The sequence below is a fragment of the Archocentrus centrarchus genome, chromosome 23 (assembly GCF_007364275.1).
Source record: "Archocentrus centrarchus isolate MPI-CPG fArcCen1 chromosome 23, fArcCen1, whole genome shotgun sequence".
Taxonomy (NCBI): Eukaryota; Metazoa; Chordata; class Actinopteri; order Cichliformes; family Cichlidae; genus Archocentrus; species Archocentrus centrarchus.
Genome location: NC_044368.1, coordinates 12,187,386 through 12,215,252, shown reverse-complemented (window position 1 = coordinate 12,215,252; position 27,867 = coordinate 12,187,386). Strand labels below are relative to the sequence as shown.

The 27,867-nt window shown below is 41.2% G+C and overlaps 1 protein-coding gene across 1 annotated transcript in view; it reads left to right on the top strand.

Moving 5' to 3' along the window:
• The first annotated feature begins 855 nt into the window (after window positions 1-855).
• The window catches only part of cacna1c (calcium channel, voltage-dependent, L type, alpha 1C subunit), a 207,622-nt gene continuing 180,610 nt past the window's right edge, over window positions 856-27,867 (top strand). Inside the window, exon 1 of the mRNA XM_030720526.1 lies at window positions 856-1,096. Coding sequence (XP_030576386.1) covers window positions 1,039-1,096 — 58 coding nt within the window. The 5' untranslated portion in view covers window positions 856-1,038. The remainder of the gene's footprint in view (window positions 1,097-27,867) is intronic.

The window sequence follows — 27,867 nt, the reverse complement described above, 5'->3', positions numbered from 1 at the left end:
AAAGCGTCTACATGCACTGGGAGGGGGGCTACCTCTCGCTCTCTTTCTCTCTCCCTCTCCCTCTCTCTCTCTCTCATTCTCTCTCTCTCGGTATCACTGCAGAGCTGAGCCGCAGAGGCAGCAGAGGCAGAGAGAAGAGAGAGTTCGAACTCCCAATCAGTAAGACACAGGCAGACAGCCACACAGACTGACTGACAGATACACTGCCGGACCATCATGGACTGGATCAGGACAGAGAAACCCGCCTCCGGATGAGACAGGACGGCCTTGCTTCTGTTTTTATTGAGGGGGGCACTCTGCTAAAGATACGTGGAATAACCGACAACCTTTTGGGAGATTTAACCCCGTGCTTCCCGTGATGGAATATTTACGCTCTTCTCATTTTCTATTTTTTCTCCTCTTCTCTTCCTCCTCCTTTTCATCATCCATCACTTCCACCTCCTGTTCTTCATCCTCTCACATTTTGACACGCTGTTGAAGATGCGCCCGAATGCGTCTTTTGCGCACTTCCATTGTGACCGTCACTGACAGCGCCCGTGCTTTATAACATTTTTAAAATTTTCTTTCTTTCTTTCTTTCTTTTTTCTTTCTTTTCTTTTCTTTCTTTCTTTTCTTTTCTTTTTTTTAAAACATATATACAAACACGGGAGAGGGGAGGAAGAAAGAGAGAGAGAGAGAGGTGTGAATTGAATTGAACGCGGTGCTGGTCTCATGTTTCTTGCCTAGGGCCCGGATGTACCGAGGGATGCACCGGTGCGTTTTCCCAACCGGTTCCGCCGAAAGCTCCCTCTTTTTTCTCGCCTTCACCTCCATCATGGGGATTAGGTAATATTCACTCATCGGAAGAAACCCTCCCCATAAACAAAAACAACGGAATACCCCAAACTGTCCGTGTCAGACAGTTCTTTCTTCTTTCCTCCCCTCTTCTTTAATTTATTTTGGGGGCTTTCCCCCCTCTTCTTATTTTCCCTCCTCCTCTCCAGCTTTTCCCCCTCTCTCTCTTCCATTTACCTATAGGGATAACGCCGGACTACATTTATGGTAAATGAAAGCAAAAACATGTACATCCCGGAGGACACCCTTGAGAACCATCAAGGTATGTGGTGTCCTTTTTATTTGCAACTAACAAACATCTAACTGTGCATGAGGGAGGGAGGGAGTAGGTAGGCTATGATGTGGTCTCGAAATGGGGATGGGATGGGGAAAGGAGGAGGTGGATGGAAGGAGGAGGAAAAGGGGGTGGTAGCTCTTCCCTCATTTTCAACAGATGGACAGATGCAGCTCTCTTTTCTCCACTTCCCCTCTGTGTGCAGTTTGTCTATTTGATCTTTCCCCGCAGGCCCCTAGCAGTTTGTGCAGCAAGTGAACTTGTGCCATGATCACGCAACATAAGGCTGCAGGTAGCCGCGAGCAGATATGGATGAGGCCTTTTTCTTGCTTGATTTCTTCCACGCTTGTGGGTTTTGACAGGCCTGTGCTCTGTGAGCTCCGTGGCATAATGGGTGGGCAGTGGTCGTATTTAGCCAACTGGCAGTTGTAGGCGGGGTATATTATTGTTCAAGACACATCTCCAGTAGGTAGAAAATGACAGCATTTTGCACAACTAAACTAAACTGCAGATACAAAATGTTAAGTGTACTTCACAACTCAGCATAGTGCGTTTGCTAAGGAGCTCGATCACCATCGAACATCCTTTCTTCCAATCAGTTGTTGCGTTTTTCACGTTATAATCCAAGTTTTCAGTTTCTTCAGGGCTCCCTTAATAGCAGCACGAGAGAAAAATGCAGAGATGACAGGTGGCAGTAGGAGGGCCTGCAGGACTTATTTGTCTGCTGAGAATTGGGTTGATGATGTGCTATTTTTGGGATGGCAGCGAGGACAGTAGATTGTTTTACACAAAACACGACCCAAAGTTCAACCTTAAGGAGTTTTCAAGTGTTTAGGGGAATACACAGGCAAAGAGTGAATTGGAATCCTGTGCCGTGCTCTGTTGTACTGTGGAAAAGCTCTGTTTGCATTGCGCAGTATTACGCGTCGCTTCTTCCACCCACGTTGCAGAGAGCAAAGCCCAGCATTGCATTCGCCTATGGCCGGCAGAACCATGCAATTCAGCTTACCCTTATTTACCCGATAACTATTATCATCCTCCTGCCCATCATCATCATCATGGTCGTCGTCGACTTCGTCCACCACCTCAAACACAACCAAATACCTCTGCCTTGGCGACAGGTTCCATAGCAACAGGGGATGAGGAGAGGGGTGGCGGTGTATGTGTGTGTATGTGTATGTATGTATGTATGTATGTATGTAAGTGTATCTGCGCGTGCATCTGTGTCGCAACGAGGCACGTTCACCAACAGTTAGTTTCAAGGAGGAACTCACGATAGGCTGGATGTTACCTAGCTTGAGAAGCTAGTTTGATGACAGTCAGAACGGCGCGATGATGTGTGTGTTCAGGTGTGTGTTCAGTCTGTAAGACAAGTTTTGCCTTGATTGCCACTATGTCATCTTAATCAGTTATTATCGACAGGAAATATTTATTTGTCCCTTTTAAAAAAGATGTCCAAACAATAAGCACCAACACCACCAGTATTATCATAACCACAGCTTCATTGGCTGTAAGTGAGCGAACAGATGAAGAAAATTGCTGGACAAGAACACAAACGTAAACCTTGATATTCAACACACGTGATTCTTTTCAAGATTAAGTGCCACTTATTTTCTTGTACATCACTGTACATAATGCCGTCTGAAAGTGTAGCACATGAAATCAGCATAATGTCATTTAATTTAGGGCACAAGTTTACAGCACAAGGATACAGTACACTTTTTCTACTGGAGATTGATTCATGACTTCACTTGTAAAACTGAAGTTAAACCTTGCACCAGCCTTTTCAGGATGATCAATTAAAAAAAAAACAAATGTCTGATTAAGACTTAACCTCTATTAGAGAATCCTAAGTGTATTTTTGGGCCCTGTTACTATTGGATTTTTAGCAGACTTATCTCAGGCTGCACATGTGGGTGGTGGTTTCAGCACCACGGACAGTTCATTCTTCATTGGTCTATTGACAGCTACATGACAGCTATTAAAGAATTACAAAGACATTGGCACTGAGATACCATTCTTTATATCCTGCTCTGCTCTAGTCATTTAAAAAAAATGGTGACTGACAACAGGAAATCATTTGCATGGTATACATTGGTCAAAGTCATAGCAGCTATATTAAATTAAATGCTATATTTATCTGTAGTTTTCATTTGTTGAGGAGAGTCAAGTGGAGGGGAGGAAGGTGGATATATTGTAGGAGGCACTTAACATGTTTTCCACACACGAAAGATGACAGCACCCTCGTACACTGCTGTTATAATAGATGCAATGCTTTGACTAAGTTACAGAGGTTCAGTTTTAACAATAACCACAATAAAGCCCTTCCTGCCCCTGCTCTCTAGCTAACCCTGACCTCTCTTCTCTGTATCGAAAGAAAAGACAAGTTTCAGAGCAGGCGATATCTGAAGCTTTATTTTACAGTTCCTGACATCTAACACCAGAACTGACATTCTCCTTCCGCCATCAATTAGACTGCATCTTTATATCTGCTCTGTAATTCAGAGTTGATGGTATAACACAACTGTACTGAATGATCATGTTTGTATCATGTGTGTACTGTATCTGCATAATTTCAGTTTTAGGGATTGTTTGAATGAGTTGTGAAAGCACAGCCTCGCACTGAGGCACATTCAGACTTGTTGCTGCAATGCATGTGTAACTGATGTGGCTTGGAAAAAATAAACACCAGTGGAATCTCACATTATTGCAGAGATGCACACACACACACACACACACACACACACACACACACACACACACACACACACACACACACACACACACATACACGGACTCACAGTTATTACAGCAGCAGTTTTTAGCTGTGTAATCAGCAAGTTGACTTTCCCTGTGGGCATTGTGCTGGAGGCATGATACCTCTGTTAGGGATATTAATTGATTTGCAATTGTTACCCAGGGGTGTTGGCCATCTGCCAGTTCACCTCACTCTATAATGACTTGACTTGATATGCTCAATCACTGCACTGAAGTCACCTCAAAAGACATGTTGCAACAACTACTGATTTGACCACTTTATCTTATGTCTCATCTACAGGTGTTGCAGAAATTTCTAAGCACTAAAGAAGAGCTTTGACAGCAGATTAAAAAAAAAAAACTTCATTTCTTATGCAGGACTAACATCTAGACATAGTCTGGCTTTAGGTTTGAACAATGAACGTAATTAAAGGAAATACAGTTGAATCAACATCTCTTTTGAGAAATCAGATTAGCTGCAGGTGGTAAAGTAGCTGCTTAATTTTTAAAAAAGGCAAAAACTAATCAAGTATTTCTTCCAGACGTGTTTTAATTAGAATCCACAGGGGCAGAGAAGCTGCTAAGCAAGCTAAGACATCAATCAGTGTGCTTGACATAGATGGAAATCTGGGCAATTAGGCACCGATCAGCTGTTACCCAATCCAGTTGTTGCACAATATTGGCGGAATTTAATTCTTGGTAAGGTAAAATGGCCAGAAACTAATTCAATAAGGTTTTGCAGCATGAAAAGTCTCATTTCAAAATGACATGCATCATGATAAACATTGTAATCCCTAAATGTTAGTTTGCATTATTCTTTTTGAAACCTGCTGACAGTCGACACCTTTGCTCAGGCACAATCGCAGTAAAATCAGTTAATATGGGACCTTTTGCAATCAAATGCTTTGTCTTCAGTAACTGCAAGTTGAAGAAACAATCCTACAAACGCTTACTATTTTAAAACTTATAAAAGGACATGTGAAGCAGTTAACACAAACACTAGGGAACCTTTTTTTTTTTTTTTTTTTTTTTTTTTTACAAAGACCCCACCTTGTTAGTTATCCTCCATTTCCTGCCAAATTACATGTTTAAATTCCTGTTGGTTTGTTTGAGTCAATGTCTGTGAGCTGTGAAGACACAGAGACAAAGTCATTCTTACTAGCCATAATTTACAGAGAACATTATCACCTTTAATAATTCAGCACTGTGTCTGTGAAGCATAAATAACAAATCACAATTGCTGCATGTGTGTTTAAAACTTTATCTGGCAGACATGGGTTAGGTATGATTGCTTTATCTTTTGCAGTTTTGCCATTTCTTTCCAATGCATTCAACCACAGCCAGCAAATATGGTTGAAAGAGCAACATTAGGTCACAGGTCAAACCTGGCTGCTGTAGGTCGGCAAAAATGAAGCCCTAGATGGACAGGTATTAAAGCTGTTTCCAAGTACAGTAGAGACCCAGTCAGACAAAGCAAGAACTACAACTCAGTTATTTGATAAAGAAAACAGAAGCATATATCTGTTTTTTGCTTGTTTGTTTTTTTTAGATACAAAAACATTTTATTGGCAACTGATCTGGTTGTGAATATTCTGCAAACAGACAGCCTTACAATACACACTCCATAGTTTCAGACTGCTGTTACCAGAGCCTGTTTTTTTTAAAATGTAAAAAAAAATCCTTGTTTATCTTACTTAGGCAACTTGTGTTTTCCCATGGTGAACTTTGAATTATCGCAACTGTCACCTCTTTGCCTGTGATGTCATTGTTAAAAACCTGTGATGCAAACAGCCTGGTGTGCGGTCAGTTAGCTCAGAAGGATGAGAAATGGGCTTTCAGAGTGAAAGGTCATCATAGAAGTTTATATATTGCTTCAAATATTCTTAGATGTTATTATTTTTTCCCTCAATCAGTAAAAAGGTCATTTAAAACAATTCTTGAACACCAACTTTATCTTGTTAGAAAGTCTGGCAAGGATGTCCTGGTAGTTTAAGAAGTATTTCGAGCTGATGGAAAACTTAAGTCTGTGATACTGACACAACTTTTATTTTGTAACTATTTATCAACCAAGACTAGATGTCATGAAAAGACTGCCAACCAACAATTATTCAGTGTGGAAATTATCTGAGAGTTGTTTGCTGGTGGCTGATGTGCTGTTTCACCATTGTTGGGTTTAGTAATTATTAATTCAGTAATTGCTATAGTGAAATGAGTGAAATGTCTTGTGACAGTGAGGTTACCTTCTCTCCATAACTGGGAACTCTAGGTTCCAGTTTGTAATGCTGGCTTTGAGTCACAACTTTCCAATATTTAGGGTGAGGAGTATGAGCTGCAATCCAAAAAAAATAAATCTCTTATTGCACCCAGACAAAGCAAACAATATAAATATCATACTGTACCTGATTTAAATTTGCCACTATCCCCTTCAGATTATCTGCACCACTCTCAGCACGCTTGCTTATGGCTCCTTGAAACTCTGTCCTGACATGTGTCCTGAAGCAGTTGCAATTTGTGGTGGAGCTCATCTTCTTTGTCAAAATATTGACTTCTTAACTTTGCTTTCATTCTGTGCAAGAGGGCAAAGTTGCAGGGGCCAAATCTAGGGAACAGAGCATGTGGTGAATGATGGTTGTTTTGGTGGTGTTAAAAAAAATCCTTCCTTTTTATCAGCTCATTACAGTGGAACTCCAACTTGACAGTCTGACAGCAATCGACAAACTCAGAACACACCAGGTATGCTCCTGGCTGCACACCTGACCTGGTGCATTGTGTTTTGGCCTGGATATAATGGGGTTGCAGGACGCTTATATGGTGGTTAGCCCTGCCACCTGTCAGCTTGAAGGTCCTGGGTTTGAATCCACTGGCCAACTGGAGGCTCTCTGTGGGGAGTTTGAATATTCTCCTTGTGCCAACAGGTACTCTGGCTTCCTCCCACAGTCAAGGGAGATGCATGTCAGGTTGGGTGTAGGTGTGAATGTGAGCATCTCAATGTTAGCCCTCTTGCCCTATGCCATCCGGGGTAGGTTCCAGCCCTGCTGCAACCCTGAATTAGATTAGCTGAAGAAAACGGGTGGACTGTAGTCCTCCACTTGAGACTGCTCATTTGGGTCAAAGAGACCCAGCACCAGTGATGACTCTTGACATGAACCTTTGGTCAGTGTGACACAGATGCTGATGTTTTTACTCTGCGTAGGCTTGGTAAGAATCAAATGTGTACATGTAAGTAGTCGGCACAAAAAAGTCTTCTCAAATTCTTTTGCAAAGAGTGGCCCAATTTAAATAATTTGATTTCTGCTTTTTAGAGGAGATCATAGCAGAAATTTTGAACATATTTTTTCTGATATCAAAGTATGCAAGTTTTGAAGGACCCCGCTAATGTACTGCACTTGAGAACCCCTGTAACCTGGTGAAGCCAACCTTCAGGGGGTTTTGAAACAGTAATTTGGCAGTTGTGGAATGATGATTCAAAGGGAGAACCTGAGAATCAACAATAACTCTTGAATGGAACTTCTCACAAATGAGCTGAGGGAGTTGCAAATAGATATTGCTTTGTATTAATGGGTCACAAGCAAAAACACCCAGAAGCTGCTCTCTCACACACTATCCCTAGTTCAGGCTTTAGAAGACTGTAAGCTGGCATAGAGGCATAGATTCAGCTTATCGTTGATGGGATGTGTGTGTGTGAGGATGTGTGTGCGAGGATGTGTTAGTCACAGCAAGATTTGTAATGTTGTAGTGGAGGATGTAATGAGCGATTAAAGGCCAACCAGTATTAAAGACGTTTGTATTAGCATCTTAGAGAGTATAATGGCTTTAACTTAAGGATGTGACTCATCAACAGCTGCTCTTAACGTAAAACGCCATCTGAGAGACAAAACAAAAAAACTACAAAGATGATAGGAAAGAGGGGTGGGGTGGATCGAAGGAGAAATTAGAGAATGAAATGATAGATTGCATTAAAGGAGATAAAAGAGAAGAAGTTTGAGAGAGTGGAGACCGGAGTTGAAAAGGAGGGATGGAGCAAGAACACCGCCTGGCAATGAAACAGAGGGGAAAGAAGCAGCCAATGGAGAGGAAAGAGGGAACAGTAGGAGAGGGGAATAAAGGGATGGAACGAGCAGGGAAAAGAGGGAGCAACGCAGGTTGGAGGACAGGGTTGGGGCAGAGGGAGAAGGAGAACTGATGGAGCACAGTTGGAGGAGGAGAAGGAGGGAGGATTATCCATGACTCTGTCTTGCTTAAGCCTCTGGTTGGGTATTGGAAATCTATCCAGAGGCTGTCCTTTGCACTCAGTGCTATCGGGCCTCAGTCTTCATTTCTGGTGGGACAAAATGCCAACACCGGCAGCACCGAGTGTGTGTGTGTATGCATTTGTGATTGGCTGCCTGCCTACATGCATTGTGCCTGCTTGGCTGCCTCAGGTGTGTGTGTGTGTGTGTGTGTGTGTGTGTGTGTGTGTGTGTGTGTGTGTGTGTGTGTGTGTGTGTGTGTGTGTGTGTGTGTGTGTGTGTTTGGACATGTGTCTTACCTCTCTGAAACACACCCATACACAGACACACATGCGCCCTCCTATTCTATTGATCTGGCCGAAGCCACCAGTGGAAATAATGACTACAGACCTGTAGCATGTTCTGATAGCCTCTCCCCTTTCTCTCCCTCATGCTCCTTCTTTTTGACTGCATATTTTCTGTCTTGGATATTTCACCTTAGCTAACACTCAGCTCATTGGCTGCTGTTTGACTATCAAAGTTCCCTAAAGCTCCTATGAAGATTAGTGCTATAATAACAGTATTATGGTTAGATTCTTCAGTTCATTTTGTAGGAATTCTCCACATAGGGACAAGGGCATCATTTTCAGTTTTGCAGCTCACTGACAGGCAACCATGTGAAGATAAACTACTGAAGATTGTCTTCAGTAAGTAACTCACAGCAGTAAGCTTAAGTAGAAAGTATGAGCTGCATTAAATACACAACATGGACATTTTTGCCCTGTGTTTCAAACAGGCCATCTCATTGCTGACACTTGTAGAGGCTGTGCTGATTGTGCTGATGAATGTCCTGAAAACACAACAGATGGGGGGGGGGGGGGGGGGGGGGGGGGGGGGGTATTGTTCCACCTTTCATAAATGTGTGATAAAATGACAACCCTCGCATAGCATTATATCCAAGGATTCTTTATTGTCATTCGCATCACATTTGCATGCAGTGGAATGAAATTCTGTCCTAAGGTCCCAGTGTTGCCCATGCAATATTTATGACAGTTTCAGTGATTTAAAGAAGAATAAATATAAATATAAGTAACAATAATATAAAGAATATACATGTATGCATACCTTTACTCACACACAAATATATACACCTGTGTGTACCTTCCAATGTAAATAAAAACAAATATGGCATTACAGTATAAAAATGACAGCAGCAGTAAGTGTGTACAACAGCAGCATGAATGTATACAGAGTCGTGCAAGAGCAGTCCAGCTACACAGCCCCACCAGAGTTCAACAGTCTTACAGCTTCGGGGAAGAAGCTGTTCCTCAGTCTGGTGGTCCTGCTCTTGATGCTCCTTAGCCTCCTGCCTGAGGGGAGTGGAACAAAAAATGTGTGTGCTGGGTGTGTGGGGTCCTTCAGGATGAAGGTGGCCCTTTTCCTGCATCTGGAGGTGTAAATGTCCGCGGTGGTGGAGAAGCTGATTCCAACAGTCCTCTGTGCAGCTTTCACTACCCTCTGCAGAGCTTCCTTCTCTGCTGCAGAGCAGCTTCTGTGCCACACAGTGATGCGGGAGCCCAGGACGCTCTCCATCACACAGCTGTAGAATGAGGAGAGGACTGAACGTCCGAGTCCAGCGCGCCTCAGCCTCCTGACGAAGTAGAGGCGTTGGTGTGCCTTCCTGACCAGACTGGAAGTGTTGTTGCCCCAGGTGAGGTTGCTACTTAGGTGTACAGCCAAGTACCTGTACCTGGGGACCACTTCCACCGCAGATTCTCCAGTGTGCAGGGGGACGAGGGGGTGTCTGACTCTTCTGAAGTCCACAATCATCTCCTTTGTTTTGTCACATTGATGCAGTGATTGTTCTCTCTGCACCAACCCTCCAGGTGTTCCACCTCCTGCCTGTAGCTGGACTCATTGTTGTTAGCGATGCATCCAACCACCGCAATACACTTCAGTGTACTTTCAAATAAGATATTTGCAAAACTTCAACTGCTTCTACAGTAAATAGAAGAGCAAAGTAATGCAGTGCCTAAAAGGACACAGTGGGAGGGACTTAATTATGACCTCTCCCACAGTGAAGCCAAATCTCCACTCTTGCATTGACATGTGGAAACTGGTTAAATATTTACAATTCAGTCTTATGTCCCATGTCTATGTTTCATGTGATGCCTGCAACTTCACCAAAGGATGCATCCATATGTGTTTAAAGGCTCCACTGTGCGTACCCTCACTAAGAAGAAAAGTTTGTCTTTGGGCATGTTTGCCTCCACCATGAAGATGAAGCGAGTCGAGAGCAGAGAGCAGTCTATCAGTCATGATCAACCATACATTTACGTCTCTCAATATTTTATCTTTCTCCTCTCTCTGTCTCGCAGTTTCTAACCATCGCTGCCTGCAGATAAATTACTTTGCATCCTCTCATTTGCCCCCCCCAACACAACTCACCCCCATCACTCAGCTATCCATTTGGTTTTAGTTCACGAGGTTTAATACATTTCCTTTCTTCTTTGGAATAATGAGTCCATCTGGCTGCATTTACTGTAAGAGTTGATGGCATTTGCTGTAGATATAACCACAGAAAAGCAATACACAAAACACAGTTTATTGTCCCAAATGGGGGGGGGGGGGGGGGTGTTCAGATTGTAAGCTCAACACACATCAACACACAAAACACTACTCAACACAAAATAGATTGACCACAAGTCAGTACACTAACAAGTATGTGACTTTAGTTGCTTTAATGTATATGTATTAAGAGCTTCCCTTGTAGCCAAGCTGATACTACTGATAACTACTAGCCTGTTCTTTTTGCACACATGGCTTGATATTTGTATTGTGTATTGCTTTAAGAAAGGTGCAAGAAATTTTGAGATTTTTATAGATCGTGTCTAAAATGTGTTTTGTTACCAGATATTTAAATTTGGGTTAAGCAGGAACTTATTCCCATATTTTATAGGAAACACCAGAACGATGGTGCTTTCAGAGAATTTAGTCTATACGGATGAGTAGCACGATATTGGGAATAATTGTCCTTCCACCCTCTTTCCATCTTCAGTCTGACATTGTTTCCACTCTAAATGATTTCCATGTGGGAGGGGATTTGATTTTCCCTAACCGTTCAGCAGAGACCACAGTATCTGCCATCTTTAAGGTTAGTGTATTTTAAAAGTGAAGCATATCATTCAGTAGCAATGCCTTAGGGGTGCCAAAAACAAACCAGCATTGGTTCCCTGTGCTTGGCAACAGCTACACAGTTCTTTTAATCTTACCTATGGTGCCTACTGGCTAATTGGACCTCTTTTTTAATGAAGAAACTGCAATTTCACAATGCCACTTGATAAAGATGTTTTTAAGCTGGTGGAATGGACAGATTTTAAGTTCTGGATCAAGAATCACCAAATCAGTGAGGCAATTCATATTTGAAATGACTGATTTATTAAAAAAGCAGACAGGTTTTTGAGCTAAGCTAATCATGCCCTGCAGACATGCAATGCATTGAAATTTGGGTGTGATGAGCAAGAAGTCTCTACTACTGCACTTAAATCTTTTGGTAAAGCACTTAAGCGAAGAGAAGCATGTTAGTCTGTATAGTGCAGTGCTGCTCAAGTTGCCTGTCTGAACTACCTGGCAGACTTCACTAAACAAATATTATGTATGTCATAACTGTTTTAATATATGGTTATTGTTGAGGGTTACCACCTCTTATCATCTTGTCCAACCCAGTGGTGTTGTGTGTGTGTAAGATGGAGAAGTGGTGTGCACACTTGAGAAAGTTTGGCAGTTTCTAATCACTAATGGAACTCTAAATCTTAGCAATTAAAATCCACATAATTACACTAGAAGAGCAAAGGAGATGATGGGACTCCATCTAATTTCAACACATGTCAGTTTCAGTCATTCAGTCTTAACTTCAAGAAACACATTAACTCCAACCAACATGAAAATGCCAGAAATTTAAAATAAAAAGGAGCGTTTTTATAGTCAGCTGATTTGTTGAGGGCACTAAAACTCCATTACTAAAACCTGAAACACAACCGTATGGTTTGCAAAATGATCAGCCTAAAGCCCTAGAGAACTTGGTTTGGAGAACTATTGCCTCTAGCATCAAATATTTATGACCAAATGTGGAACAAAACATTCATCTCATCACTCATCACTCGATATGATATCATTGTTTATGAAACATTTGTGTTCATTGCACTCATTTATTGCCATTTAGAATATGCCATGAAAAAGGCAGGTAAACACCTTTTTGGCTCATTGTTATTGTGTTATTTCCATTTAATTCAACACTTTGCTGTCATTTATTTATTGCTGTGGTCATTTATTGGTTGTTGAACACTCAATAATGTTGCCAAATTGTGAGTTACTAAATTTTGATTGGTTGATGGACTTCACCAATGAAAGTATCGACAAATCACAGCAGAAATTCGTCAAGTCAAATAATAAAAGTGTTCAGTTCTGGCAAACTCATGTATAGCAGATTAAGTTGAGTATGTTAATTATTTTCATTCTGTTTAAAACAGCAAATACAGGTTTTAAATAACATGCACGTTGAATTGGCCACGTTTTCCTTTCACACACTGTATTTCTCCCATTCTGACACCCAGTGACAAGTTTAACTACGGCTTGCCAGATCACACCCAACTTTGACCTATGTTACACTTGAGTGCACCGGCATGAAGTGTCAACTGTTCACACTCACATTGAAGGGAGGACTTACCCCGAGTGTATCTGCAGTATGAGAGCAGTTTTTCCCTTGGTTCCAGCTGAGTGTTCAGACATGTGAAGCTGAACTGTGTAATCTGCAGGGATGATGGAACCACTGTCCTCATTAGTGGTTCTGACCCCACCTTTGCTCAAATATACACTGATCACACATATGTGCGGTCCTTGCCATATTCTGCAGGCTCCCGCTCGCGATTCACCAGACATAAAACACACTGTCTTTTCATAATTTATTTTTCTTAAGGCTAATTTGAGAAGGTGGAGCCTTAGAGGGATGAAGACAATGAGAGAAAGAGAAAGTTAAAGATAGAATAATGGTACAGAAGGTACAGACGCACCACTTTCTGCAGCATGGTAGATGTTTGCATGTCTGTGTATGCACATTTGTGTTTCTATTGTCGACGATGACCTTTCTCTTGAAGAGATTAATAATTAACTTGGTTCTTACCTGTCAAAAAGCTAATTGAAAGTGGAAGATTATAGCTGGAATCCAGCATCACTAAGTTTTTCTTCTTTCAAATTGAAGCCACATTAATTATTCCATTTTAAGAACTGCAGAGTTTTCCATGAGTGTTCCAGCAGAAAATGAGGGATTTGGTTAAATTGAAGATATGCAGTAAGGTCTCTTGTTCCCAACAAGCTGCTAGTGATTGTACATTATTCAATCATTGCATTCAAATAGTCTGAATTTTATGGTGTAATGTGTTTCTCTTTAGGAGCTTGTACTGATATAAGAAAAACTGCATCATGCTGAGTTCCCTTAAGGAAACATACCAGGCTTCTTTGTTCACTCATTAGAGTATGTATCTTGCAGAACCTTGTGTCTTTCTTTGTGGGCACGTTAGTCTCTCATGAAGTGAGTTTAAAGCACAAAGGATTTGCAGTCATGTGTTTTTATCAGGCTCACAGTTCCAGCACTCTTGTTAGTCAGGCCTCCGGTGGGCTTGTCATAGATGGAAAGCTGCCCTAAAGAGAAGGTGGTCTGTCACCATAGGCATCGACACATAAACACACACTTTCCGCTGTGAGCATCACCCTGCTTGGTGGCGGCACCCAGACAAGATAGATAAACCTAAGAGTGAAGTGATGCAACTCTCTGTGTGTATTTGCATGTATGTGTGTTTACCTGCCTCTGGGTGTTTGTAGATGTGCATTTTTTTTTTTTTGGTCTTGGGCCGAAAGCTGTCAGATCACTTCTTGCAGCTAAGAGTCACGGGTTACAAAAGCCTGTTGTGTAGCCTGGGGCACAGAACACACTGTTACTTTTTCTATTATGCAGCAAGACTGGAAAAGGTTAAGTAACACCTCAGCTTGGAAGAACAAAGAGCTGTTGTTTGAAAGATGCCATCTTGTATTGAACAACACAATTTCCAGAAAAGATGCATGCAAACCCCTGAATCATATTCAACAGCAATATATATATATATATATATATATATATATATATATATATATTAGGGGTGGGACTCGATTAAAAAAATTAATCGAATTAATTACAAGCTTTGTAATTAATTAATCGAAATTAATCGCATTTTAATCACATTTTAATATTTGACGAGAAATATTAATTTAAGTTAGGTTGATGAATGAATCAATATACATAAGCTTAAACTTCAAAATTTTGTTTATTTTCCCACCAGTCTACTACACAGACCAACGAAGGGTGGAAGTACTCCTGTGATAAGCAAACTCCTGAAATTAAAGTTAAGCATCGTAACTGGATAGTTTTATTCAACATTAATGTCTCACTTAATATAGTTGAAAATTAATCATTCTCTCAGCTGTATTCCTTGATGTTGAAATGTGTCATGCTTGTTTTAACAGCTTATTTTCAATAAAAGACTTAAAATTAAACCACAAAAAGGAGAAAAAGTTCGTTCTCCGTTTAACCAGCTGCTTTTACACAGCTGTGCTTCACACTCACGGTTGCTAGGAGACATGAGCTACGCAGAGGTGAGGACAGGTGACGCTGATATGAAGGCTAGCCGCTCACTTCCGGCCTTTGCGGTTTTCGTGGGCTCTGAAGGACGTGGGCCGGGTCCTTCGCAGGATGCGGCCCCTGAATTTGGACATTGTGCGTCGATATAATCTGTATGCCGGGAACTCGTGCACTGAGAAACGTTCCACGGTGCAAAGTGCGTTAAAATGCGTTAAAATTTTTAATTCGTTAATTTCCCCGTAATTAATTAAAAAAAAAAAAAAAAAAAAAAAAAAATATATATATATATATATATATATATATATATATATATATATATATATATATATATATTTTTATATATATATACATATATATATGTATATAGCCACCCCATATACATATATATATGGGGTGGCTGTAGCTCAGTAGGTAGAGCAGGTAGAGCAGGTCACCTACTGATCGGAAGGTCAGCGGTTCGAATCCTGGCTACCCCGGGCTACATGCGAATGTATCCTTGGGCAAGATACTTAACCCCAAGTTGCTCTCCGACCGTTCTGTCGGAGTATGAATGCGTGTGAATGTTAGGTAATTAAAAGCACTTAGCTTCGTAAAAATGGAAGTGCTTGTATGAATGGGAGTGCATGGGTGAATGCAAACAGGTTGTATAAGCGCTTTGAGTGCTCATACTGAGTAGAAAAGCGCTATATAAGAACTAGTCCATTTACCATATATATAATGTCCAGCCCCAGGGTTTCATTCACACAAAAACACATGGATGCATTTGGGGTCCAGCATCTTGTCCAAAGATATTTGACATGTAGACTAGAGGAACTGGGGATTGAACCCCCAACTTTCTGATTGGCAGATGACTCACTCCAAAGCCAACTCTATGTTGAAATCTTACTACACATTGTGTATCTCAAGAAGCTAGTAAATGAAAAAGATTAAGCAATGCAATCTCACATGTAATGGGGCAGTTTAGTTATTTAGTAATGCATGGCATCAAAACCAAGGAATTATAAGGGCTGCAATAAAACATTAAACGTTTCAGGCAAAGCAGCAGTAGTTTGACTTGTAGTACTCAGTCATATTGATTTCTCATGTTGCGTACCTGATAAATATTTTAAAGTATTCAAAAAAAAAAAAACAAAACAAAAAACCCGTCTCTCTGAAGACCAAGAAGAAAATTTGTAAGTGGTGACACACTGTGACAGTAAAATACAATTGGAAGAGTGCCCCTTTTAAGCCTCTGTTGATGCTAGCTTATAGTTTTTTTAAAGAAATGTCTCATATGAGACCTGTCATTAGCAAATGCATTGGCTCCTGTGTTAGCGACACGCACCACCCGAGTAGATTTCTTAAAATCAAAAACACTGAGTTTATGATCCATGTAGGAATTCACAGCTGTGTTCCTGATCTTATCCTTTCTGTTTATTTCTATTCTGTTCTTTTATTCCTGTTATTCTGTCCAGTCTCCAGCATCTCTGTTCTTTTCATCAGTTCTCTCTGCAGAGATTAGGGTTGGATTGGAAAGGATGAAACTAAGGTTAGAAGGCGAATCTTGAGAAAATCCTGCAACAATTCCTTCACACTCCAGTGGCCCCTCTATTTTATTTAGTGGTTTCATCCCATCATCCCATCTTCCTTGTGCCACTTCTGCATGTTAGCTTCTTTTTCTTTATTTTACTCCTACTTCTCCTCTTTTCATATTAATACAAGGATAAGGTGTTCTGGTATGAAATGACCCGACTATATAGGGCATAAGAGTGTCCTTGACTGTCTATGTGTGTAAAAGAGAAGAGGCTGGTATGTGTGTGTGTCCTGCCATCCCATCTATCTAGGCCAGTCTTGATGTGTGTGCTCTATGGACCACTTCCCCATAGACCACTGAGTGTGTGTGTGTGTGTGTGTGTGTGTGTGTGTGTGTGTGTGTGTGTGTGTGTGTGTGTGTGTGTGTGTGTGTGTGTGTGTGTGTGTGTGTGTGTGTGTGTGTGTGTGTGTTAGAGGGAGAGAGAGAGAGAGAGAGAGAGAGAGCAGTCCACTTCCCAAAAGACCAGACTCACTTTCACACTCTGGAGTTATAATGTCAAAAACAGGCTTGTTACATGACCCCTTATACAGTGTATCCATGCATGTGCATGTGGATTTCCATCTCCAGAGCTGAATAACCAGGTCCAGCATGGACTGGGTTTTAAATGGCTGCTTTAACTGGTCAGAGTTTTGTGTGTTTTTTGTAGATCTGTGGATGGTGGTGTCTGTGTATGGGCCAGTCATTTAAGCATTTTTGCCTCTACTGAACTCTAAAAATTGATCCTAACTTAATGACTTCAGTGAATCTTTGCTATCATAAATGTGTTTGCTCAGAGGTTTTTGTTATGTAGCCCATGGTCTTATATTAAATGCGTCTTTATTGCCAGTGTCTGAACACATAAAGTAACTTAAAAAACGAGACCTTTCCTGTCTCTTGACTGAGATATTTGTTGCTTCTGGGATCAAAACTGACTGCGAGCTAGCTTTCTTCTGGCTAATGTTTGCTAAGACTACCTTTCCTGCTAATAGGGATTATTTTCTAGATGTTGAATATAACAGAATCCTGTATTGATTGTATAGGGGTCTAATTGGGATTAGCTTTATCTGCTAACATTACAATCTAACCACCAGATTCATGGAGTGTAGCTAAGTAATGGCTGGCTAACCTTAGCTTGTTTTTTTTTTTTTGTTAGTGGGATGTAACAAAATAAGATCTTTATCTAGCTTGCAAAATTTCTTCATCAGGTTGCATGACACTTGCATAATGTTTGAAACAGTGTTGATATTATGGGATTATTAATATTATGGTGCTATCACAATGCCTATGGCCATCTTTTTTATACAGTCTATGGTATCATCTCTTTTTTGCTGCAAGCAAAAGGATGCCCACTGCAGTTCACTTAATGGCCTTTGATGTTATTAATAATAATGTACAAGACATGCCTTGTCATTTTGAATTTTCTTTTCTTGTACACATATGAGGCTATCCCAATTACAAGAACATACAAAGAATGCAAAACAACTTAACATTCTCCTTGCAAAAATGGATTCAACAAAATTGATTCTGCATGTGTGTGTCTGTGATTTATACCGAAGTCACCGAGCATGGAAATGAGAGTGAACTCACACTCCAGCTCAGGGGAGATAGTGGACAAGAGAGTAGTTCAGATGTTAGTATGGCTATTCGTCTTTCTCTCTCTCATCCCCTGCATTTCTTTCCTCTCCTCTTCTTCTCTTCTTCTTCTCATGTCATCTCCTCACCTTTTACCTCCCCTCTCATCTCTGCTTTGCATCTGTGATTAGTATTCCAGATCAATATGTCCCAGAGAAAGAGAAAGAGGGAGAAAGAAAGGAGATGATGGGGAGGTTTTTTGGGGATTGGCTTGGCGCCTGTAGTGATGTCATCAGAACAGGAGGCGCGACATTGCCTGTCTGTTGTCATGTCAACCGAAAGAGATTCAGCAAGCTCATAAAGCGAGATAGATGAATAAAAGGAGGACTAAGGAGAGCATGTGTAAGGTGTGTCTTTGCCTGTGAAAACACTGATTTACCTTAGCATTAAATGTACACCTCAGACTGTGTGCTGTTGCTGTTTAATGTCCACAAGTGTACCTCCCTGTGATGTTTTCAGCAAAATGTCACAGTTGGTCCTTTGCGTGCATGCGTCTAGGTTGCAGTGAGATAAAGTTGATGATTAACGACATTACCTCAGTGTGGCAGAAATGTAACCATGGTGACACCGCATTAAACAAACACTGTGCTCCAACAGAGATACACAGGGAGAGAGGGAAAGAGGCAAGGAGAGAGGGTGCAGGAGAGATGGATCAGATGGGGATGAAAAAAGGAGGAGAGTAGCAAGATGCTTTATTTGTCTTATTTTTCTTGCTGATTCACTGTGATTGTATTGTTGTAACATTCTGGTAGCTTGATTGGTACACACGAAAGGAGGTCAGACTACTAGCTCAGATCTTTAAAGGGTCACTTCAGCTATATACTGTATAATGAATTGCCATTCTTCCAGGAAAGAATGACATAACTGCTTTTCTATTTGTTATGGGAACTGTTTCACGGTCACTCATGCACTGAGTGATTCAATATCTTTGGTTTCTGAAAGCTGTTAGAAACCACATATGATTTAAAGCAATTTCCTCTGATCTATATCCATTCTTCATCCTTCCTATCACCTTTTCTCCTCTCTGCTTCAGCTCATCTTGGGTTAGCAGCACTGTAGTCAACTTCACTCAGCTTTTTTCCCTTGCCACCCCCACCGTCACCACCCACCCCTTATCCCTTTTCACTCTCATGTCCCTCCTCTCTCCTCCTCCAACTACTGTGAACTCTCCTGCTTCCGTCTACATAGTCTTCACTAATGAAGCAGAGATCTGCTTGGGGCCATTTTCCTCTCTATCAATATTCTATGCCAATTACCAGGGTTGGGTTATTAGCACTGACACAGGAAACCGTGTCACACTGCTCAGCCCTCACACATGTGTGTAGTCACAGTAACAAGGTAATATGTACAACAACCAGCTAACGGGCATAAGAGAGATATTTGGGTGCTTGGTACTGTATGAGCGATGATGATAATTCTCATGTAAGTTCCCCTCAGTATGCTGTAGCTCTGTAATTCGATCATGCATGTGGGAATTTGTGAAAATGTGCTTAATGCTCTATCTTCTTCTACTGGGAGAGTGTCAAGAGACTATTACAACATACAGTCATGTGACCCACCAGAGGTAGCATGAGTACTAGTTTGACTCAGTTTACATTATGGTTAGTTCAGTATGAAAGGATTGCTAAATATTAAGTTTTCTGAATCACCCTTGTAGGCTGTACTTTACATTTGAATTTGCTCAGTGAGAAAAATATTACTATAGAGTTTCTCTTAAGGTAAAGATTTGCTATGTGGGAAATGATTGCAGCGGTGCAATAGTTAGTACTGTTGCCTTACAAAAAGAAGGTCCTGGGTTTGAAACCACCAGCTGCTTGAAGCCTTTCTGTGTGGAGTTTACATATTGTCTGTGTGGATTCCTCCCACAGTCCAAAGGCATGCATGTTAGGTTAACTGGTGACTCTAAATTGGCTGTGAGCATGAACAGTTGTCTGTCTCTCTGTTACCCCTACAGTACACTGGTGACTTGTGTACCTTGCCTCTTGGCCTATCACAGTTAAGACAGGCACCAGCCTGGATAAGGTTTCCCCATCTCATTCATTCCTAGCTCTTGTTGCCATTTCTGTGATGATGTTAGATATCTACACTTAAAACACAAATTAGAGAACTCTGTGTGTGCGTGTGTGCGTGTGTATATATATGAGAAAATGAGAAATTGTTATACTGGCTGTGTGACCATTGGCTGGCCCAATAATGTTTGTTCTATTTCAAGACTAAAGTTTTAAAGAACGTAATATTTTCTCTAATCAGCCTTAATTTGCTGTTACCTTTGCTGCAAGTACATGTTGTCTGCTAGCGAGACTATTTGCCAGCCCCTGTACCCGCTTTTATCAGTCACGTGATTCACTTGGGTGTCTCAGTCCTTCAATACTACATCTAAAAAAGAGACTAAACCATTTCTCTCCCCTGTGTGTTACCAGTCACTGGGTGGAAGTTTAAATGGTATGGTAGGACAGGGTACCAAATAAATATCCAGTGACATTGTGCTTCTATATGTTAATGTTCCACCAGTGGCTGTATCGGTACTTCCACTGTGCAGCTTTGAGCTTTCCCATAATTTTCTCCTGATCAACTCTTTTCCTCATGCTGACAAAAGCCCAGTGTAGCAGCACAGTAATAAATGCAAATTTTCCCCACATTTAACTTATGCTAATGCTAATTATTACAAGTGCTAACAGCTCAACATAACAGCAGGTTGCTGAGTGTTAATGATGCTGGATGTCGCAGCACAGTAAGGCTGATTGGAGCACAGATGTTGAGGAACTTGGTAGACTGGTTCATAAGGTGTTTTGCTGAGGTGGGTTGGGACCGAACAGAGAGAGAGAGAGAGAGAGTGAGAGAGAGAAAAATCAATTATACATTTTTAGATACTAGATCATTGGGGTAATGGTCTTTGAAACATCCTCGCCATGGGATCTCAAATTGAGTTTGGCTAAATATGGTTGACTCTCGCTGTAGGAGTCAGCTGCAGTAAAACAAGCACATAATTTGTGATAAGCTACAACAAGTGTGATGCTTTGATTAGGATCAGGCCATGAAAGGAAGTCCTGTTCACTTCATGTCAACAAGCATGGCCCCTACTTACAATAATATTTGCCATCTGCAGATTGCTCACGCAGGCAGTCATACAGACGAGGCTTGTCCAGTTTAAACTAATAATCATTTTCTCTGTTGCTGCAAGCACTTTCTCTACCAGCCGAGAGTTGCAGATGTTGATGATGGAGTTAAATGCATTTGTGGAATGTAGATATTATTGGATATCAGAGGTGGGAAGTAACGAAGTACAAATACTTCGTTACTGTACTTAAGTAGATTTTTTAGGTATCTGTACTTTACTTGAGTATTTATTTTTCTGAGTACTTTTTACTTTTACTCCCTACATTTTTACACAAGTATCGGTACTTTCTACTTCTTACATTTTCAAAACAGAATCGTTACTTTTTAACACGTCAGGGAGAAGTTTGCGTTTCCGGTCAGTGCGCCATCAAGCGATCAAGCGATCTGAGCCTAAACGGAGGAATATTAACATATAAGAGACAATCGTACTGGCGTATCCTCCATCACCGGGGCTTATCGGGTACAAAGGGATTAAATACACAAACCCATGTAATTAATGTCTCATTTATAGCGCTATAATCAGGGGTCACAGCGGGCCGGACCGAATCCGTAAGTTATGCTCGCAGGACACAAACAGCTTAGCTAGCGGTACTGAAGAGGAGCGAGCATGAAGGGAGTAACGTGTGGCAGGTAAATGCAACATTTTTAAATGCTCAACAAATATCAGCAAACACACAAAGTGTGTGCAGTTTGTCACACAGTGTGTCTGCTAGCTAAAAGAAGAGCTGCTGCATTTCAGGGAGAGCAAAGAGAGAGAAGTTCACTCAGAGATGGAGAAAGAGGACAGGAGAGGAAGAAGAGAGGTTAGAATTAAAGGTAAGGACTGGAAAATAAACTGAAGTATGCTGACTTTGTGTTATTCAAAGAGTGGATGAAAATACTGCAGTTTAGTGTGTAATAAATAGGTTATCTTGTTGTACTGTATTTACAGTAAAGCTCTGTGTTGGTGCACTTTGTGTTCATGGTCAGAGTTACAGGTTACATCAGTGCAGCAGAGATGAGTTTGAATCAAAGCTGCTGATGCTGAGATTCATTCACTGAATCCAACATTTCTACAGCCTGCATGCTGTCAGTGTAGGGGATGGAGATCAGCTCAGATAGCTGTGAAATACTGGGTTACATCTTTGTGAGTTCACTTCATCCACACAGAGCAGTAAACCTCAGAGCAGCAGCAGCAGGTCAGCTGATCACAGCCTGCACACCAACATCATTTACTGCAGCTCACAATAGAAAGTTGTGATTCTTCTCCCCATGCAGAGCCACTACAGCTGATCTTAGGGTTCCTCCACCTTCTGAATCCCACTGTAACCCCTGAGTATCCTCATGTTGGTGTTTAGGTGGAGACACAGTCACCCTCTACTATGGAGGACACAGAGAACAGAGCTGTGTTTAAATTCCTTTTCACAGTTTGTGATTCAAGCCGAGTACATTCATTAGAATTAAAATTTAGATTGGAATAACGTTTGTGTTCTCATGTATTATTTTATATTATTACAATAATATATAATAAGGTTCAGTTAGCTTTACACAAAAATAGCAGGTAGAAACGTCCTCCAAAGAGCTACTTTTACTTTCTTACTTTGAGTAAATTTCAGAGCCTGTACTTTTTTACTTTTACTTAAGTAAAGAAGTTGAACCAGTACTTCGACTTTTACCAAAGTATTTTTTAACACAAGTACTTGTACTTCTACTTAAGTACAGAATGTTAGTACTTTTGCCACCTCTGTTGGATATACAGTTGACCTTCCAGAAGCAGAGAGGAAACTTGAGGCCCTGATCCATGTTTTAAGCACTGCCTTAAATAATTTAAATGGTTCCAGATTTAGATTGTAGTTGGCCCTTGCTAATTCTGGATGTGTGTTCCAACATTCATCCACTGAATAAGTGGAAATGTTGCACTGTAAATTAAAAAATAAGCTGTTGTATTATGGCTGTCATTATATAAATGAATACATAATGTAGCATTAGAGGAATGTCAATCCATTTTTTTTTTGTGATTCTTCTACAGCAGTTGTTGTTATAAGGGAGTCTGGGGTTTGGGTGTTTGGCAGTTTTAGACAGGCAATACCAGTCCAGTCCCACAGTCTGAGCCAGCTGCTTGCTGAATGCCCAATCTGATGGGCTTGACTGATAGCAAGTTCCCAGTGAACACAAATACGCACACACACACACACGCGCGCGCACGCACGCGTGTTTATGTTCGTGCGTGCACGCAGGAAGCTATACTGTCTAGTCATATACATGTTCACTCTGTGTAGGAAAATGTACATCAGCATTATAATCCACTAACATGAGTTCTTCATCTTTCACTTACACACATACATACATGCACAAATACCAGAAAGGAAACATCTGCGGCATCTGGCCAATCAAAGCTTTGATCTGGGGTCACAGCCCAGCCATTCTGAAAAAAAAAAAGTGACAGTCATCTGCCTTCACTCATGTGTTGTTTGTTCTCCAAAAACAAACCTCACAAGGAGCATGGCCTTTTTTAAAAAAAACAAACAAAAAAAAGGAACAAAGTCAGACCTTGCTGTATACACTGTACTAACTTCATAGTGTACACACATGGACCTCTTTTCTCCTCACTTGTCCTGTCTTATTTACATGAAACTCCCTTTTTGTCGCTCTTGCTTTCATTCAGTCCTTGTCACTCACTTTCTTTGTGCCATCCATTTCTGTCCATCTGCAATGTTAAAGTGTGTGTCTGTGAGAGAGAGGCCCTACCTCTAAGTCAGGCATCTGGTGGCTATCAGAGTTAATCACCCAAGCTTCCTACAACTGGCTGTGTCACACAAACTCACTCGAACACACACAATGAGACACACACAACTTTTATTGGAACATGACAGTGCATTAGACGGTGTTGGAAAGAAATACTGACAGCCTAGCAGTGGTCAAAACAGCAGATGAAGACTTGGCGGGGAGGGGGTAGACAGAGGGAGAGAATGAAAGTGGAGAAGCAGGGAGAAGAGTTTCAGGATGTGTGAAACGGGCTATTGCACAAAAATAGGAGGACTTGATAATGACACAGCTGTAGAGCTTAAATGGATGTGAAAGAGAGGTGTGAAGTGCCCTGACAGCAAAAGCAGTATTCGTTTAGTGTGTGTGGAGGCAGGTGAATGAGTCAGGAGAAAAACACATGAAAACAAAAACATCAGACTGCCCACAATGGAGCGATATTCTTCTTCTCATGAATTCATTTCTGAATAAGTGGAAAATTTAGATCCAGCAAATTTCATCACAACCCATCTTCTGGTCATATTGTGGGGTAAAAACAGGGGGACAAAGTATCTGTAAGCACAGGTCAGAGTCAAAGTCACATTTAGCAACCTGAGAGCAATTGTATAATAACACAGGTTCTGTGGTTTGGTCAAAGACTTTTCATGGTCAGGGTCAGCAGCAATTTGCAGGGTTGAGTCAGAGCAGGGCTGCCCTGTCAGGGAGGACAGGTTGGAGCCTGGAAATGATAAATCCACTTAGGAATGTGAGACAGGGAGAGAAAGACAGGGAGTTCTTCTCTGTTCTTTCCCACTAATGTCCTTCTGCTATGGGTAGTTTTGGAACTGAGCTATACCATAACTGCCATGATGAAGTCATCAAACCTAAAGATGCAGGCCTGTCTAGTTGTATTTTTTAATTGTTCTTTTTTTTCTTTTCAGTTGAATAAAAAGTCTTGCTTTTTGTCTGACTCCTGTTTTTCACTCTTAAGGCTCATGGCTGACTGTTGTTTCTTTAAGTTAAACTTTCTATTATTGATTAGCAACATTTTTGCCCATGCTGTGAGCACAGCCAAGCTGCGCCACACTGCTCTATCCACTGGAGGAGATGTCAGCCTCAGTAAAGACAGCTGTATTCCGTCTTAACTACTTAATGTCAAGTGGACAAGGCCAAGACACCTGGCACACTCATTAAGTGCCTGCCCTTCTTTCTCAGTGTGTATGCGACTGTGTGACCACACCTTCTTCTTGACCTCAATGCTCAAGTTCTTCTCTCACTCTAGTAAAATGGAAAATACTTCATAACGTGTAACCTGCTTGGAATAAAAAAAAAAAAAACACTTCATCATGTAGCATCTACACTAGCTTTCTCACCTACATAATACAGCACAAAGTGACAGGAAATGGTGTGTAATACATTTGCACCAGTGTTTTTCTTGAGTGTTGAGTGGATGCTTTTATTGGTTAAATAGCACAGATGTCACCTCTTCCTCCTATGTGTGGAATGGGTGCCTTTGTGTGTGTGTGTGTGATGCGTATGTCTTGTAATGTCTCTATGGCAGCCTGAGCTTTGTAAAATTATAGGTTTCATCATTGTTTAGGCTAATTTTGTATGTTGAGTTTTGTGTTGAGTTTGCATGTTCTCTCTGGGTACTTCCTCCCATAGTACCATAGGTTGATTGGTAATTGGCTATAAATCTGAGAGCGACTGGTTGGTTGTTTTTCTGTGTTAGCCCTGTGACAGATTGTTGACCTGTCCAGGCTGTACCCTGCTTGTCGCCCTATGACAACTGGGATAGGCTTCCATGACCCTGAATTAGATAAGTGGAAGACAGTGGATGGAAATTTACTGGCAATTTTTCAGTGTAAATGTTTGATTTACAAATCCATTGTTCTTCATAGCTTATAAAAAGTTTACAGTACAGCAGAGCTTTTTTTTTTTGTTGTCTTTTCCCAGTTACCTCACTTGATACAGCATCGACATAGCAAAATGTCTTTGGTACTGAAAAACCGGAATCATTATCGTTTTCTCTATAAACACAGAAATCAGGTTTCTGCTGTTCCAGAAATAAACAGGCATAAAGACACAGTCAGAAACAGTGACATCACGGGAGGGACTCCAAAATCTGCACAATATGGAAAGAAAACTGGTGCCACCACTTAGTGTCTGCTGTTATCTCATCCCTACACACACACACACACACACACACACACACACACACACACACACACACACACACACACACACACACACACACACACACACACACACGTTTCCCCCAGTCATGCCTACTCCCTCCTGGGATGAGTGTGAGCATCTGTGCAGTGCAGTTGTAGTAAATGAGAACTTTCTCCTAATAGACCTGCCTGCTTGAATGATGGTAAAAATGAAAAAAGTGCATAGAAGAGAGTGAGAAGTGTTTAAGTCAACTAAGCACAACAACTGCATAAAACTACATGAAAAAGTGAGATTGAGTGTCCGTCCTCTAGAAGCCTGTGCAAAAACTCTGATTGAACCAAGTGTGTGCATTTGCTTGTTTTCCTATCCCGATTGTATTTACTGGTATTGTTCTCATTAATAATTAACTGCCATTTTTAATAGACATCACCGCTTCCATCATCCTTTTGTTCATTGTACCAAGATTATTGTTGGACTTGTCTTATGACTCTCCTCTCTGAGCGTGCTCACTCCCATAGCTTTGATTGGGTGGAGAGAGAAACACCATAGCAACAGCCAGCTGATGGATTAAAGCTGTAATTGGGAAGAGAAAGTCACTGTGATTACACATACAGGCACACACGCGCACACACACGCACACATACACACACATACACAAACACTGTGTCACTTGATTAAACAGACAGCGGAAGCCGGATGCAAACTTACTTTCTCGTTCTGTGTGACAGTGTTACCATTTATGTTCCCACACATACGACACACATGCACTCAGTCAGGCTGTCACTGCCCCCCCGCACTGTAAGATCCAAACATGGAGGCCTCCTGTGGCTACCACTGTTAGTATTAACGAAGCATAGATGCAGAGTTTTCCCCATTCCCCCTCCATCATCTGTGTTAATCAGCACCGTGTGGAGCCACTCCACTTTCATTACCACTTGATTAATCCATTAATTATTAAAAAAAAAAAAAAATGTCAGATTGTAACAGAAAAAAATAGAAATGTGTGTCTCCATTTGTTTGAGCCCATGTGCTTTGCGTTTTTATCCATGTAGCTGCGTTCGCTTAACTAAAGCCGCGTGTGCAGAATGCATTATTATATGAGTGTGGATGTACTCTATGGAGGACTAATAGAAGGTGCAGGCAGAGCTAGCCGTGCGTTGCAAATCACTACAGCCGGCCTTCTCGCTCTTGAAGGTGACATTCAGTTTCGTGTAGTTCATCTGAAAAGGTGTGTGTGTGACGGTGTGTTATCTCTGTCTCCGCTTTAGCTTTGAAGTCTCCGCACAAATAAGAAGACCTGCGGTACCTTGATTTGTGAGGGCTGTTTGTTGATGCTTACTTGGAAAATGATTCTGCTTGTGGTCTGCAGCCTTAGGAGAAATTGATGAAAGTATTAATGCATGTCGGAGTTAAAAGCTTTCTTAGGAATCAGTGATTCGTTTGCATGATGTTTATTTGAGGTTTTCATTAGAATCTCGCCACAGCTGGCCTTTTAAATCCATTTTTTTTTCTTGCCTGTATCAATTTTTAATGGGTGTTAATGCATTTTCTGTAATTTCTGTGTCATTTCTGGAGGTGATCCTTCTTGGCTAAAGGTCCTCATGTTCCACTGTGAACTTTCAATGCTCTATATTCAGCTTTTCAACTTTTCAAGAGTGCAGGCCCAGGATTCATTCTTTGTCCAATAATTGAACCAGCAGAATAATCAGTCTTTCCATTTTCTGCGGCTTATCTATGTGTGGGTCACAGCGGCAGCAGCAGCAGCAGCAGAAACAGAAGCATAGTTTTCACAACATTCTCCACAGCCATGTCCTCCCGCAATACTGGGCAGACACTGGGGGTGTGGGGTCTGTGCGTCAGTATGCACAGCTTATACACCAAGATGGAGACAGTTTAGACTCTTTTGTGCTTAGTTTGATAGATT